Genomic DNA, 14,799 nt, shown 5'->3' on the forward strand with positions numbered 1-14,799 from the left:
GGTGAGGTTGCTTGCACCATGAGGGGCTGCACAATCAGAGATCCACTTAATCATCTACTACGTGTTGATTAAGCTTAGTCAAGAAGGGGAAAGTTGTGCGAAAGCGCCATGGTCATTGTTGACCTCGGCTTTCTGTGCAGACCTCTGGCAGGCTTTCCTTATGGCCCCCCATCTAATTATCGGACTCTATCCGAGACAGCGGGCGGCGAAGAGTACATCTTAAACAAAGTCGGAGATGCTGACTGGCCTATTTGTTAGAGCCCTGATGGCACACAACACAAGGTCGATGAGAAGGGAGAGTGAGAGAGAGGGAGAGGGAAAAAAAAAAGAAAAACAGAATCGAGGCCACCGTGTTCTTGAAAGGCACGGTCAACGCGTTCCCTCAGAAACTGTCCACTCATGCTGTCTTAAAGCACTCGCTATCCCAAGGCTGGATGGGGGGGGGGGGGTCAAGGCAGGACAACGAGCCGCATCTGAACCCCCAAAGGGAAAACCCTAAATGACACGAGCACACACGCACACACACACACATCCGCAATCACACACATACACACATCCGCAATCACACACATACACACTGTATCCCATTTTTTCAGAGCTGAAAATATGTGTGCGGTTTACTGCCACTAACTGGTTGGATCGTGTTTTTAAAAGCCTAAAGTCTCCCTTGACAGCCACTGGACAACTTTCCCTGCAACAGCAAAGCTCGACTTGCTCAATTTCAATCTCTACCTACAGGGAGGCTTTTCTGAAGGGCCCATTGAACACAGGACTTTTTGTGCAGCACAAAATATCTAAATGGCTCCAGAGACACATCTGGTTACAACCATTCTTTTGCTAATATTCTCTTCGTGTGTCTTTTCCTTGTCCTCTCTCTCTCTCCTTTCTCTCTTGCCCTCTCGCTCTCCCTCTATCTCTCACTGCAGCTTGCTCTCTCGCTCCGTTTCTCACAGTCACTCACACACACACACACACACACACACACTTACACGCATACACACACGCATACACACACACATACACACACACTTGTTTTGGCCTGAGTACTTGTACACCCGTGGAATGCAACTAGCATGGACTCCTCACCATCCCAGAATGTCCCAGGAGAGAAGATAAAGGAATGTGGTTAAAGAAAAGATTAAAGCTCTCAGGGTTGGATGCTGATATAGGCTACATTCTCACAGATTCGCACAGATTTGGATGGTGGATCATGGGAGACTGAGTTAAGGCCAGCAGGGCCTGGGGAAGCCTGGGGTGGGACTTCTACAGAGACACACGGCAAAGGTGCTCCCCCGAGTCAGTGCAGAGCATAGACAATCACATTACACGCTGGTTCGTTCGTTCGCCCGCCCTCTCTCTCTCTTTCTCAGTCTCGGTCTCTCTCTCTCTCGAACACACTATGCATGCACAGACTTGATTTACAAGCATGGAATCCCACTGAACGGTACACACAAGGAGGACTCACGTGAGTCTATAACTTTATGGCTACTCATGTGATGAAAGGGCTGCTCCCACATGGTCAATTTGACATGGCCGGGTAGGAGACATAGCACACAACATGGGTACAGTACATGACACACTGAATGACTATAAAAATGGGCATAAACAAGACATAATCTTGGACATCCTCCAGTGACTGACATTTAAACATGGAAACATGGCCTAGATTCGTGCAGGTCCAAACCACTCTTCCCAGCAAGACAGACATAGACATCTGAAATTTTACGATTAAAAAAGTCAGTTAATCAATGAGTGGGATGCAAGTACACACGCTGAGTCAAGTAGGCCTACTCTTCTGTCAGATGAGCACCACAGCCTTTCAACTCTGGAATTCATTGACTGAATGACTCGTTGTTCCACTGAATGCATGGATTTTCTTAAAAGGTTTTTGAAAGCCCGTGAGGAGGTTCTCCCTCGTTCAATAGGTCTGTCAACTTTGTTGCTGTAACGAAGTGAACCAGAACACAAGGGATGCAAAACTAATATTTGATGGTGCATGGAGACACCTGAAAGAAAGCTTCTGATTTTATGGACTATCCTACTAAGAGCCTGCTTAACTACAATACAGTAACAAAGCAATGAGGCTAATAGCCGAGAAAATAACGGCGACCGGGAAGTCACCTTTTCCAGTCCATTTCAAAACATATTTCATATACTACTGGGTGAATGAGAAGAAATGATCATGGAATCTCCTTCACCAGATTCACAACGAAACCCTTGTGAGTCTACACTGTCAGATGCTTGCAGCGTAGGCTACAACTCTGGTTACAAATGACTAATCACCACTGACCGAGTAAACATGCGTGACATGGGCTGGTTACTGCGTCTTTATACTCTAGGCAAATTGCGATTGCAAATTGATGCAAATCACCATCGCATTGGTCAGCTGGCGAGCTAAAAAACTCACGTAACAATCAAAGGAAAAAAAAACTTTTAGCTCATATTTTTCAAAGCGACAGATGCCAAACGCTTCTTTGATAAGTAGGCTAAGAGTGCCACAGAATCATTGCACGGGGCTTTTAAAAAATAATTTGTGCACCACAATTTTAAAGAACGACTGGTCATAGTTGCAGTTAAAGAAAAAAAAAAGAATTCCCCACTTCACTCGATGATAGAGATGCCTGTTCAGTTGTTCGCAGCAGAGTTAGCTGGCATTTCACTGTAATCGGATCGAATATGTCAAGTTCGTATTTTGCAAGTAATTTTCAATCTGAAAGCCGCAAGTTAATAAACGTACCTTACTGTTGCTAGTCCATCACTCAGTTGAACTTCGTTTTCTTGCATTAAAAGGCAGTAGAATACGGCTTCCAATTCGCAGAGTACACAATCCGACTGCCACAGGTGACATCATCCGTTTTGCCACACAGCCATTCGCGCATGGACAAAGGATCTCTATCCCGATGTTCCATGGGATTTGTAGTTTGCGCAACCTCAGGAAGTCCCCTTCGAGCTAGGCATTCTCTATTTTTCCAGGTGGATGTCAGAGTTTTCATACAAAAAACATGAGAGGAACAAAACAATGTCCTCTGTAGTTTCATTCAAAAACAAACGTTTCTATTATTAAACTATTTCTTATTCTTTATTCTGCATAATAGGCCTAGATAAGTATAAGTAAGTATATCCTCTTTTGATCCCGTGAGGGAAATTTGGTCTCTGCATTTATCCCAATCTGTGAATTAGTGAAACACGCAGTGAGGTGAAGCACACACTAATCCCAGCACAGTGAGTTGCCTGCAGGGAGCAGTGAGGGGTTAGGTGCCTTGCTCAAGGGCACTTCAGCCGTGCCTACTGGTCAAGGTTTGAACCGGCAACCTTCCGGTTACAAGCCCGAAGCGATAACCAGTAGGCCACGGCTGCCCTAAGATGCCCTAGATGGTGTTTTGTGCTTATGAGAGATTGCCTGGAGCTCTGTGGTAAAATAAAGCATGTGTGTTTCCCTATTCTCTGCATTTAACCACAGCTTGCAATGTCATTGTGTGGTCCAACCTCATCTGGTCTAAGAACCCATAGTTCACAAAACCAAAACTAAATGACCATGTTGTGACAAAGTGCATGCCAGCCCTAAAAAGAAACACTGACCATTAAACTGACTGTTAAACAAGTGCATCTGAATATGAAGTTAGGACAGTTGATGACTTCAATGTAGCCTATATCAGCTGAAATTATGTAGGCTACTGTGCAGTAGCCCCTTGTCAAGTCTCCAATTGGCGGACAAAAATTATGATCTTGTGTAAGGGATCAGAAGGTGAATGCCCTGTTTCTATACAGCTGAGAGACTCTTACTCTTAAATCACCCAGCTGACTCTCAGCAATGAGATTATTAAGCCTCAGTCAGTGCTCCCTCTCATTCCCTATGTTCTGTTCTGTTCTGTTCCTCAACCAGATTGAATTAGAGGGACTCAGGCAGTCCGGCATGGACTGGAGGCCTCAGTGAAATTGCATTTGCCTGCTCGATGCTTTGGAAGACAAGGGGCCCAAGTGTCTTTGGCAGAGGCCAGAAGTGCAGACTCTGGGAGTTTTCACGATTGAAACAAAACAAAACAAAACAAAAAAAGCATAGAGACATTTCCCCCAGACTGTGAAACTGCATAATGGTATGTAGTTGCTGATATACAGTAACTGAGTGAAAGCCCCCAAAGGATTCTGCAGCTTTCCTCCTCCTTTAAAGATATCTCATAGATGAAAATACACTCCCTTTGGCGAGGGTTATTTTGAGCGTAAACATTCCTACTGGAATGGGCTGTCTGCTGTCAGTGTTCTTTGGCAGATGTTCACCACACATGATATATCGCAGGGAGAGCAAAACAGCATTTTTAATCCCATTCAGTGCTTTGATAAAATGACACACATAAGTAGTCGTCTGCCTCATAAAGAGTTAAGTGTGAAGCTGGCTGACTAGGTTACTGAGTTTACTGTAACACACCAGAACTCCCATTTTCGCAGCACCATGGTTTCAAAATAAAAACAAACCCTAAAACAGAGATCCGGAGGAGTGAACAGCAGAGGATCAGCGAGCATTCCATACACGACGATGACTCCTCCTCGCCCGAATCAGCGGCCCCAAAAAAAAAAAAACACGAAGACCTGACTGAGCCTCAGAAAAGAGTTTTCAAAAAGAACCTGGAAAGAATTCAATAGCTCTGGCTGCCCAGATCCCACAGAAAACCTCATCTGGCTTTAGAGGGGGAAAGAAAATAAGTACAATGCGAGTCAGGAAGCCGTGAGACAGAGTAAGCTCACCAAGATCAAGTTGGGAAAACATTCCAAAGCCCATGTTATTACTAATAACATTAATAAGATGGCATAACCTTGGCGCTTTCTATTTGTGTCTGAGGGAGTGAGAAAAAAAGACATTGTGGTGAAGGTTTTTTTTTTCACTGCAGCTCAGTATTTGAATTCTACCATTAGCCATACGTTAGCATATTGTGTGCATGCACATGTGTAGCCAAGCATACTGTATATGTTTGAATGGACCTGTTCTGTTACAAACATGTCAAGTGGTTGTAAGGGGACTTTTCTGTATCTTAAGTGACTTCAGTGACTTGAGTGAGACTCAAGGTCAAAGCTCATGATGGCTTTGTGGCAGTAACTTCAGCAATAATGCCACTCATTGTGGAGGTTTTGGTCAAAACATGGGCACACAAGAGGAACAAAACAAATTGTCCTCTGAGGCTGGGTGGGGACAATTCCACTGAGGCATGGATCACGACATATTGTTCTCTGACAGGATACATTTACACGCACCAATTACAAACCAGTTTGATTTATATGTAATAAATGTCAACAGATTTAATTGTTTAGAACAACAGCAGAGTCACTGTGGTTTATTCCTCATAACACCATGTCTCCGTCCACACCCTGTTATTGTTTTACTGCAATATTGTTATATTATAATGTAGTTTGACACATTCAGTTTAAAGGGATTGTATATCAGCTTTAGTCTGGCTCCACCCACTTAGAGCCTTTGACCACACCTCTACCACCTCCTTTGAAGTATTTATTTTCTTGTGCACCAGTGCGCATGTGCTGCCATTTCTACCAGTCGTTTTTGCTCTTAAAGGGACACCAGGCAAGCCTGATGCTTTTTCTCTACGAAACTCCCCCTCGGTCTGAAGCTCTTTTACTTTTCTTTGCGTCTTCCGTCAAGGGTTTTCGCTGCTTCTTCGCCGGCTCTGCCATTATACACACGTTTGCAACAATCTCTAGCATTTCGTTAGCCTGCCTCTGTGCTGTAAACTGATCCTGCTTTGGTCGGCGGGTAGGATACACCGAACTTGTGGGATATTCTTCCTACAGGCAGTAGGGGCGGGCGAGAGAGCCTTCATTCGCCCCGTAATGAGTCATTTAACCATATACCGACTTACGAAGATGATTAATTAACACGAAAACGTTGCCTGGTGTCCCTTTAAACTTGGGCCCCTTTTTGGACCAGCCAGGTGAGGAGAAGAGGTTGGAGGAGACTGGACGGGTCTGGATTTATGACCACATAACCTCAGAGGTGCGGTGACGGAGAGCCCTTGGAGGAGTCTGGACACTCTCCAAGGAGCCAGACAGCTGTTCATAGTGCACAGGTGGTCATAGTGACAGGTCCAGCATTCGTGGAATGCCTGCTCTCCCTTTTGCTTCAATGGTAATAGAGTCTGCTGTTGAAGTACACTGACGATGTATTGTATATAACTTCTATATCCCAGATGATCCTCTTCTGCCATAACAAACAAGCAGATATGATTATAGTGAAGACTAAAACGTTGAGGCAGGCGACCTCCTGAAAAAAAAACTGGAAGCTCTCAAAATATCTGCCCTGTCAGCACAAGAAAACAGAATAGGAAACTGATATTATTTCTCTATTCATATGTTTATACTTTTCCAAATGTCTCAATGTGAGAGGACATTCTTATCATGGGTGGGTTAAAAGTTACACATATTGATGTTTTTACAACAGAACATATGGGCTAATGTATCTTAGATTTCACTTGATAATGGCAGAGCGTATGCATGCTTTCCCCAACCAAAAATAATATTTGAAAAGTGTTTCTTAAAAAGCCTTCGGAACTTATTATCAGTGGTGAGACATGCCCCTGAGAGAGAGAGAGAGAGAGAGAGAGAGAGAGAGAGAGAGAGAGAGACAGGGGCCAGAGTTGGGAAATGGGAATGAACCGTTAAATCAAGCAGTCTGGGGCAAACGGTACCCCCATTAGCCATCCATGTGCTTAGATGCTGCACACGGCACCAGCTGTGTTTTCCTCCTCCGACGGTGAAATCCAATAAACAACGCTGCAAAGACCTACCTGACTTTAAAGAGACCCGCCCGACAAAAAAAAAAAAAAAAAAATCATTCCCCAGAGGGTTGGTCCGCTAAGCGATTCTCCGCCTGTCACTGCTGTTTCTGAGAAGGGGCAAGAGGGCCTCTCTCAGTGGGGCGGCTTATGGTCAAAGCCACAGCATAAACAGATGACAGACTCAGGAGAGGTCACTGAGGATAGTGACCACTGAGATAACCATCAAAACACACCGGGGCTACCTGCCACGAGAGGAAATTCAGTAGGCAAGTCAGGAACCTCACAAGTGAGACATTTATTCATACTAATAATAAAATAAAATCCTGAGTTGCTCATCGTCCTAATAGGACTTGTTGGCAATCAAAGTAAATCAAATGCCTTTACACATAAACTAGAGCCAGTGGAGAGCATGTTGCTTATAATGATCAGGCACTTATCACATTTGTTTCAGATTCTTCACCATCACCTGAGAAAGTAAAAGCATTTCTTTTTCTTAAAGGCCATAACAGTAGAAACTATTAATTGGATGGAAAGTGGAGATTCCATTGATGGAAAACAGTTTTGTAAAAAAAAAAAAGTTAAGCCATTTCCTAGAAGATGCCATCAATTTTGCACATTCCTTTACCATAGACATAGGTATTTCATCTATGCCTACTTGAAGATGCGTGCAATGTTTGGACATGACGATGCGTACAAATTGCTTTGACCTAACGTCACCACAAGGCATACTTCCTCTACCACACATTCTTCTCAGTTATCGCATGTGTGAAGCACATCACATGCCTGCTAGATCAAAGCACATAGATCTTGATGTGTTGGCTAAGGGATTGTTTTCTGACAACCATGAATACAGTGCTGAAACTTTTGAAGACTTTTCTGAGGTCTTTTCAGTCAGTGGCAAATTGGCAATGCCATTGTTTAAACCACATGCAGCACAGTGTTTTGCAACTGAATAAACCAGTACACAAGTTCAACATGACTTCTTGGCCTTCCAAATAATGCTTAGCAGACAAAACTGGTTCAGAAATGGTTCCATGCAGTCCATTGTCATTGTGTGGCTATGCTGAGTTTATGACTTCCAGGGATGAAGGCGATACTGTGGGTGGGTGTGTGGGTAGATGGTGGGCAAGTCCAAGCTCAGAGACAGATGACTGAGGAGATCATGGTAGGCCTCTGTCCAAAGCCAGAGGGCGGCTGAGTGAGAGGGGGGGGAATTGGAGTGTTTCGTTGAGGGGGTGGAGTGGCCTTCTCCCCGACGCGATAATTGACTCTTTGTTTACTCCCAGCTCTGTGTGGTGCTCTTCCCCTACATGTTATCACATGCCGACTTGGCCTGACCTGAATGTCCATGAGGGCGGGGGAGACTGTGGGCCAGGAGGCTGGGGGGGGGGACTCTCATCTGACTTATTACACACTTCATATGGTCTGCTTTTACTTCCTGCATAATCCTCTCAATGTTATACACACAGATGTACTGTATAAGTGAAAAACTAAATTTCAGTAGAAGATCGCACCTTGGCACCTGTACACCCCTTTCAGACATGAATCCTATTTATTTACCAGGTAAAAAGTAAACAGGATTTGTATTCAGACTTCAGACCACGCAAACCTCCGCTTGACCTCCCCTTCGTGCATGTAGCCCATATGCATGTAGCCTCTGAATCTTACTCTTTCTCTACACTGCACCTCTACACTGCCTGATTCTCCTCTATAGGCAGTGACTTCCCCCTCCATATTGGAGGCGATGGCAGATGGCTGAGGGCAGACAATAGCAAAGGCAAATCTCCCTCTCCCTCAGGTGGGCACCCTGCTGACTCAGGCCAGTGTGAGCTCTGACTGAAATTGAGCAGGACAGATAGTGCACTTAGTGGAGACAGCATTGGGCACAGAGAGAGAGAGAGAGAGAGAGAGAGAGAGAGAGAGAGAGAGAGAGAGAGAACATTTGAAGTGAAGGAAAGGTCCATTTAGTAACTTGGGTTGTTATTGTATAGTTGCTGACTGTCATTTTCTCCTCTGCCAGATTTTATCATTACTGTTTTCCTTTTTTGTAAATACTTCAGTGCTCTAGTGTCATATTTTAAAATGCTTTCCTGTCCACATTGGTGACTCTAGATATGGACATAGTACCATAAGAACAAGAGTATGTAGCCTATGCCCTAAGCCTAGATTGTGTAAACTATAGATGAGCAGAAACAAAGGCCACATGACTTGTCCTCCCCAAATCTGGCTTTCTTCCAAGACATTTCAGCAGAGCATATCAGTTTACATATTTTCTCAGAACACATTCTTGACATATCAGTCGGGGTCCACTTCATTTGAAATTTCAGCAACAGCACGCAGCCTGATGTCACTTTTTGAATTTCTGTTTTCTTAATGTTGCCGATAAATCACAGTTGAGCTGAACTGCACTTACACTCCTCCGATCTGTCTTACTTTGTCACACACCGCTGTATATTTGAGTGCACATCGGAGGAGAATAATGGCTCACATAAGTGGTCGTAGATAAGCGAGTCGCAGGGAGAGCCTCCTCTGCCATGGTAACTTATCACGCGTCCATGGGGAGGGCCGCGCTGGTCTGTTTCCCGTCAGATTTCCGACATGGGGGCTCATTCCACTCCCCACAACCCCCCTCAACCCCACTTCCACAAGTAATCCAACAGGAAATGGTCATCTTTTGTGTGAGTAGATTTGGGTGGGTTCTATGGATTTTTATTGCTAACACCAGATATTATATGAATGCGAGTAGTCTGGTTGAGATATGGATTTTAGTTCACTGACAATTACCTGAGATCATCACAGAGGAATAAGACAGAGTGTTTAAAAAGTAACAGAGAGTTGATAAATGTTTCATTGCAGTTCTTCATGATGAATGTACTTCAGGCATGTAATTTCAAGTGCAGCGATGATCAGGTGTGTGTTGCAGCTATAGTCATAGGTTCAGCTATGTGAAACTAATAGCTAAATATATTTAGATTATAATATAATATTATATTTAAACATGTGTATGATATTAATAGCAGCAGAATTTGACTATAGGCCTACTGTTAAACAATACAACCATCTTCAGCTTGAATTCTAGGGGTGAACCATTTAGGAGCTTTGGAGCTTTAGTGAAATTAGTTAATTGGTATTTAAGTGAACATAGACTGATAGATGACAAAAACCTTTTTTCATTTGGGTTTGCTACTGAAAGAAAATGCACTAGGTGTCTAGATGTGGTCTTTCATCTAGACACCTCAATATGCAATAGCCTATGTAATGCATTGATGCACAGATCAAAGCAGAGGAGAAATCCCTCAAGCAAGCCTGGGTAAGCCTATCACAATGAATATTTAATAGGAGCAGTCGGCAGCGTAGCCTAATTGCTGGGTATTTAGATATACCCCTTAAATAAAATTTAAGACTGTTGCCATCTGGAGTGGAGGCGACTCCCATCCCATATTCCTAATGTTCCTGGCCAGCACAGCTGCCGCCCTCTCTCTAGGGACTCCGGGAATGCCAGACTTCCACAGAAGCCCCAAGGGCTCTCTTCGCGAGCTCATCTGTGTCTCCTCACCCTCAATTAAGCAGACATCACTGTCAAATGATACTCCATGATGGTCAACCGTATGGGTAATTGCGCCAGGTTTGGTTTTCGCTTGCCATATGGTTTCATTTCATTTCATTTTGAGCCACTAGTCTGATCGCCACCAGTGCAGATTGAGATGTAGTGCGGCTTTGTGAGATTCCAATAGGTTTTTTGCTAGCAGGCCATTGCCTAGTAACCTTTATGTAGGAGCAAGAAAGATCAATGCACGTATTTTTTAAACATCATAGGCTACAGCAACAACGAACATTATAGGCCTAAACCAATCAATGTTGAAAGTAGTGGCTTGCCTATGCAACGAATTCCAGTTAAATCTTTTAAAATATTAAATCTTTAAATTCATTAGTGCCTCCTACTCAAGCAGCCGAAGTAAAACAAAAACTGAGTAGGCCTCCTCAGGCTTTGTGCTGCAGCTGACCTCAACATCCGTCCACCTGACACTGATCTGAAAAATATCTTGTGTTTTTTTAAAAGGCGGCGACTGATTAATGGGCTTGAGTATTTGGGCTTTTTCCTCCATCACCGGGCGAACAGCAGGCTAGTTGCCCCCCAGGGTCCTTCGAACGAATGGAGTGCTCTGTTTACCTCAAGCGCGCAGGTTGATGCACGCGTCGCGCTGGCACGCGCTCTCCAGTCTCCACAGAGCCATCAGTCAGTACTGCCTGGAGGCGCATCTGTTACCCACATCATCAGGAAAGAAAAGCCTTTTGCACTTTATTGGTCTGGCGTCTACGCACGCTAGTTGACATGGTGAGCAAAACACAGGGTACCTATTCAACGGCTTTTTTTGTCTGCACCCCAGCATTCATGAGCTTGCCTTTTTATCATGCGGCGGGGGTGATTTACCTCCTTTCTGGCGGCTGCTTTGCTCCGACTTAATGACAATTTACCATAACCACAGCTGCCCATTATCAAGTTATTCATAGAAGCTGGGCACATTATCACTTAAAAAAACTAAATATCTCTGGGTTAAGCATCTGCCGAGCTTTTTTCTGCATGCAGCAGCGCTATCTTAATAAGAACATTTAAGGGTTTTTATTGCATAGCTTGACACAGTTCTTTTTTTGAATTCATAGCATATTATTCATATTTTTATGGTATGTCCCTTTCTTTTACCGTGTAAGACAAGAGCGCGACTACCATCTACTGGAAGAACTAAAAACTGCATCTTCAAGCTTTTGGATTATCTCGAGCCGAGGTTCTTATGCCTTCCGAGTATTAGCTGCACAAAACAAAAATCACTCCATATCATGCCGGAATCTTTTTTGTTTTAATTGTGCACATGTATATAACGGGTTGTGTGAGGTACTGTATTCTTATACCAAACAGAAACCGCACGGGGCAGTAAAGTCAGACAGCAGAAGAAGAAAAGAAAATCCAAAAAACAAAGTCGCCTCTCAAAACTTTTTTATCACAGTATCTACAGAACCCCACAGTAAAGCTCTTTGCTGCCGGACAGGCAGGGTACAAATCTCATCTCACAAGACTCGCATGTGGAGCAGGAGTGTGTGGGGTTGTATAATGTGATGTAATGCAACATAAAAAAAATGTAAATAAAGCAGGTAAATACAGCATGAAGGGTGAACCTTCACGTCAGCTTGTATAGAAAAGCTTACAGTGCCATTTGATCCAAGTGCTCTATTAGTTTGACCATACACACGAGTACTCACATACACACACTCTTTCTTTCACACACACATATGTGGTGTCATCCGTTAAAGCTTAACTACTTTAGGGGTGCTAAATATAGAACCTAGACGCCCTTCTTTCTGTCAAAATACTGTAGGTGTTGACAAAATCACTCACTCCCAAATTTCTTACACAATACCAGTCTTTCTGCCAGTGTTTCACAAGTATATGTCTTTCATGTGGTATGGCCACACACACACACCCAAGCAACTAAAAACACTCATTCATCTATCAACTTGTCAAAGTGACCACTTCCAATAAACTGTTGCAGTCTTTTTCTTTGTCCCTTTCTCCAAATACAGAATTGATTTAATGCAATTTCAACACGCACTGGAATCTAGCTACCACACATCTTCAGTCATTCTTTTTGTTGGTCTCTCCTTCGAGATGCACTCCTCTGAAAACACAGCACTCAAAATTCATCTGGCTTGGTCTCATTAACTTATTCTGGTGACTGAATAAAAAAATGTGTAGTCAATGTCAATGCGCAGACTAACTCTCCTAAAAAAAAAAAAACACGTAAAATGGTAATAAGAAAGAATCACACACAGCACTGAAAGCAAACACATACACGCTCTGCACTGGAATCAAAGTGCCTTGTTAGTGTGTGTGTGTGTGTGTGTGTGTGCCTGAGAGACAGAGAGAGGGAATGGAAAAGCTTCAGTTTTGTCACACTTCGGGTGGCTCTGAGAGGCGTGCAGTTTCGTTTCATGTCTTTGTCTTGTCCGACGCACAACTTAAAGGTGTAATATCAGGTCTGTGACTGGGTGAGTCGACAGGACTTGCAGAGCCTGGATGAAGATGTGTCGGGGGAGAGGGGGGGGACACGAGAGGTGAACTTGTTCTCAGCTTGTTTGATTTGCCTGTAGTGTCTGTGTAGTATGTATGTATGTATGTATGTATGTATGTATGTATGTATGTATGTATGTATGTATGTATGTATGTATGTATGTATGTATGTATGTATGTATGTATGTATGTATGTATGTATGTATGTATGTATGCATGTATGCATGTATGTATGTATGTATGTATGTGTTTGTCTATATGCATGTATTTGTGTGTGTTGCGCTGTTGATCGTCTTCCCCGCCGGGTGGCCCGGGGCGGTAGCAGCTTGAAGCCCCTGTGTGAGGCTGAGGCAGGGCAGGGGCAGGGGCAGGGCAAGGGGGCTGTAGGGCCAGCATCTTGTCTCGTCCGTCCAGGGCCATCCATACCCACTACCCAGAGTTCCAGTTCATCGCCCGGGAAGAGGCGCAAAGGGTCAGAGAGAGAGAGAGAGAGAGGGGTGGGCGAGGAGAGCGGCACTACGCCAGGGAGCGCTGGCGCGGCTTTATTCTGGGATACAACTGTGGAAGGAAGAGAAAGAAATAAGAGAATTAGAAAGACAAGAACATGAAGAAAAGAAATGTTGTGTTCACAGAGTGCTACTCAGACAAAGCACACTTGCAAACCCATGCAATACATGAGCAGCGGTTTTCCCATGCCTGAGCATTCATGCCTGTGCACTGAGGCTGAAGTGGCTGACCACTCCTTTAGGTGTGTGTGTGTGTGTGTGTGTGTGTGTGTGTGCGCGTGTGCGTGTGCATACTTAATATTCTGTGTGTACTCATTTCTTTCTGCTCCTAGTGTGTGTGTGTGTGTGTGGTCACTGCTAACGTATGGGTTAAAAGCATTTAGAGTTCTCATTTGTCCTGTGTTAATAATAATTACTTCTTGTCTGCCTGTAGGAGCCCTTTGTGGGGTCATCTATGCGTTCTCTCACCCCGAGCAGGTTGCGGGGCACGTAGCCCTCCTTGTCGTTGAGACGTCCCCACCACCACTCGGTCTCGTTGTCGTCCTTGCGCCGCAGGATGGTGATGGCGTCGCCCTCGTGGAAGGAGAGCTCGTCGCTGCTCTGAGCCTCGTAGTCCCAGAGCGCGTACACAGTGCCCTTGTTCATCACACCCAGCTTCTCCTGCACGCCTGCAGACACGACACAAACACCGTTGGAAATTCACTTTTTAAAATGGGAATACCTACCAGCCACCGACAGACAATTGGTCAAATTCACCAGCCACTCAATAGTAAAATCATTACTTTGAGTCTGGAATCTACCAGACTCTTTCATACTTTACTTTCATACTTTTCAGTTGGCTAGGGATTTGTGCTAATTTTGGTTTCTAGCACAACAAACAATTCATTTGATACACAAGCATTACGCATTCAGTAGTAGTATCAACGAGTAGAAAGCACTTGACACGATAAATGTGATGTGCTCTTGTAAGTTTCAGCAATATAGGCACGCTCACTCACGTACTTTATGAAGTATTTTGGGTGCGAGTTAAAAATGTCAATCTGGAAGTGGAGGAAACCGCACTCTCTTGTATGTTACTTTTAAAAGGATTTATTGCACCATCCCCTTGACTACAGACGCGTTTCGGCGTCAAGCCGTCTTCAGTGTCACACAGACGCCGAAACGCGTCTGTAGTCAAGGACATGGTGCAAAACTGAAAAAGTGCAGGCAGTAGCCTTGTCCAAAACCATGGACGCAACTGAAGACAAGAACCAAACGGTGAGATGGACATACCATAGAGGAACTGTGAGCACTGGATGTAGCCCTCCTCCATCTCCTCGCACTTGTCTGCGGCCGTCTCGACATCGCTGATGGTGGTGGCGAAGATGGCTGCCCCCGACTCTACCAGCAGCTTGCACAGGTGGACGCTGTTACATGAGGCAGCGCAATGCAGCGGGGTCCTGGTCAGGTG

At 44.3% G+C, this 14,799-nt stretch overlaps 1 protein-coding gene across 4 annotated transcripts in view; it reads right to left on the reverse strand.

Annotated features, from left to right (window-relative positions):
• Positions 1–11,613: 11,613 nt before the first annotated feature.
• Positions 11,614–14,799, reverse strand: part of ppp1r13bb (protein phosphatase 1, regulatory subunit 13Bb) — a 58,390-nt gene continuing 55,204 nt past the window's right edge. For all 4 annotated transcript variants that reach the window (XM_048250789.1, XM_048250787.1, XM_048250788.1 and 1 more), the window contains 3 exons: positions 14,622–14,788; positions 13,818–14,017; positions 11,614–13,401 (listed from right to left, as the gene is read on the reverse strand). In XM_048250789.1, coding sequence (XP_048106746.1) covers positions 13,360–13,401; positions 13,818–14,017; positions 14,622–14,788 — 409 coding nt within the window. In that variant the 3' untranslated portion in view covers positions 11,614–13,359. The remainder of the gene's footprint in view (positions 13,402–13,817; positions 14,018–14,621; positions 14,789–14,799) is intronic.

The sequence above is a fragment of the Alosa alosa genome, chromosome 8 (assembly GCF_017589495.1).
Source record: "Alosa alosa isolate M-15738 ecotype Scorff River chromosome 8, AALO_Geno_1.1, whole genome shotgun sequence".
In the NCBI taxonomy this organism is placed as follows: domain Eukaryota; kingdom Metazoa; phylum Chordata; class Actinopteri; order Clupeiformes; family Clupeidae; genus Alosa; species Alosa alosa.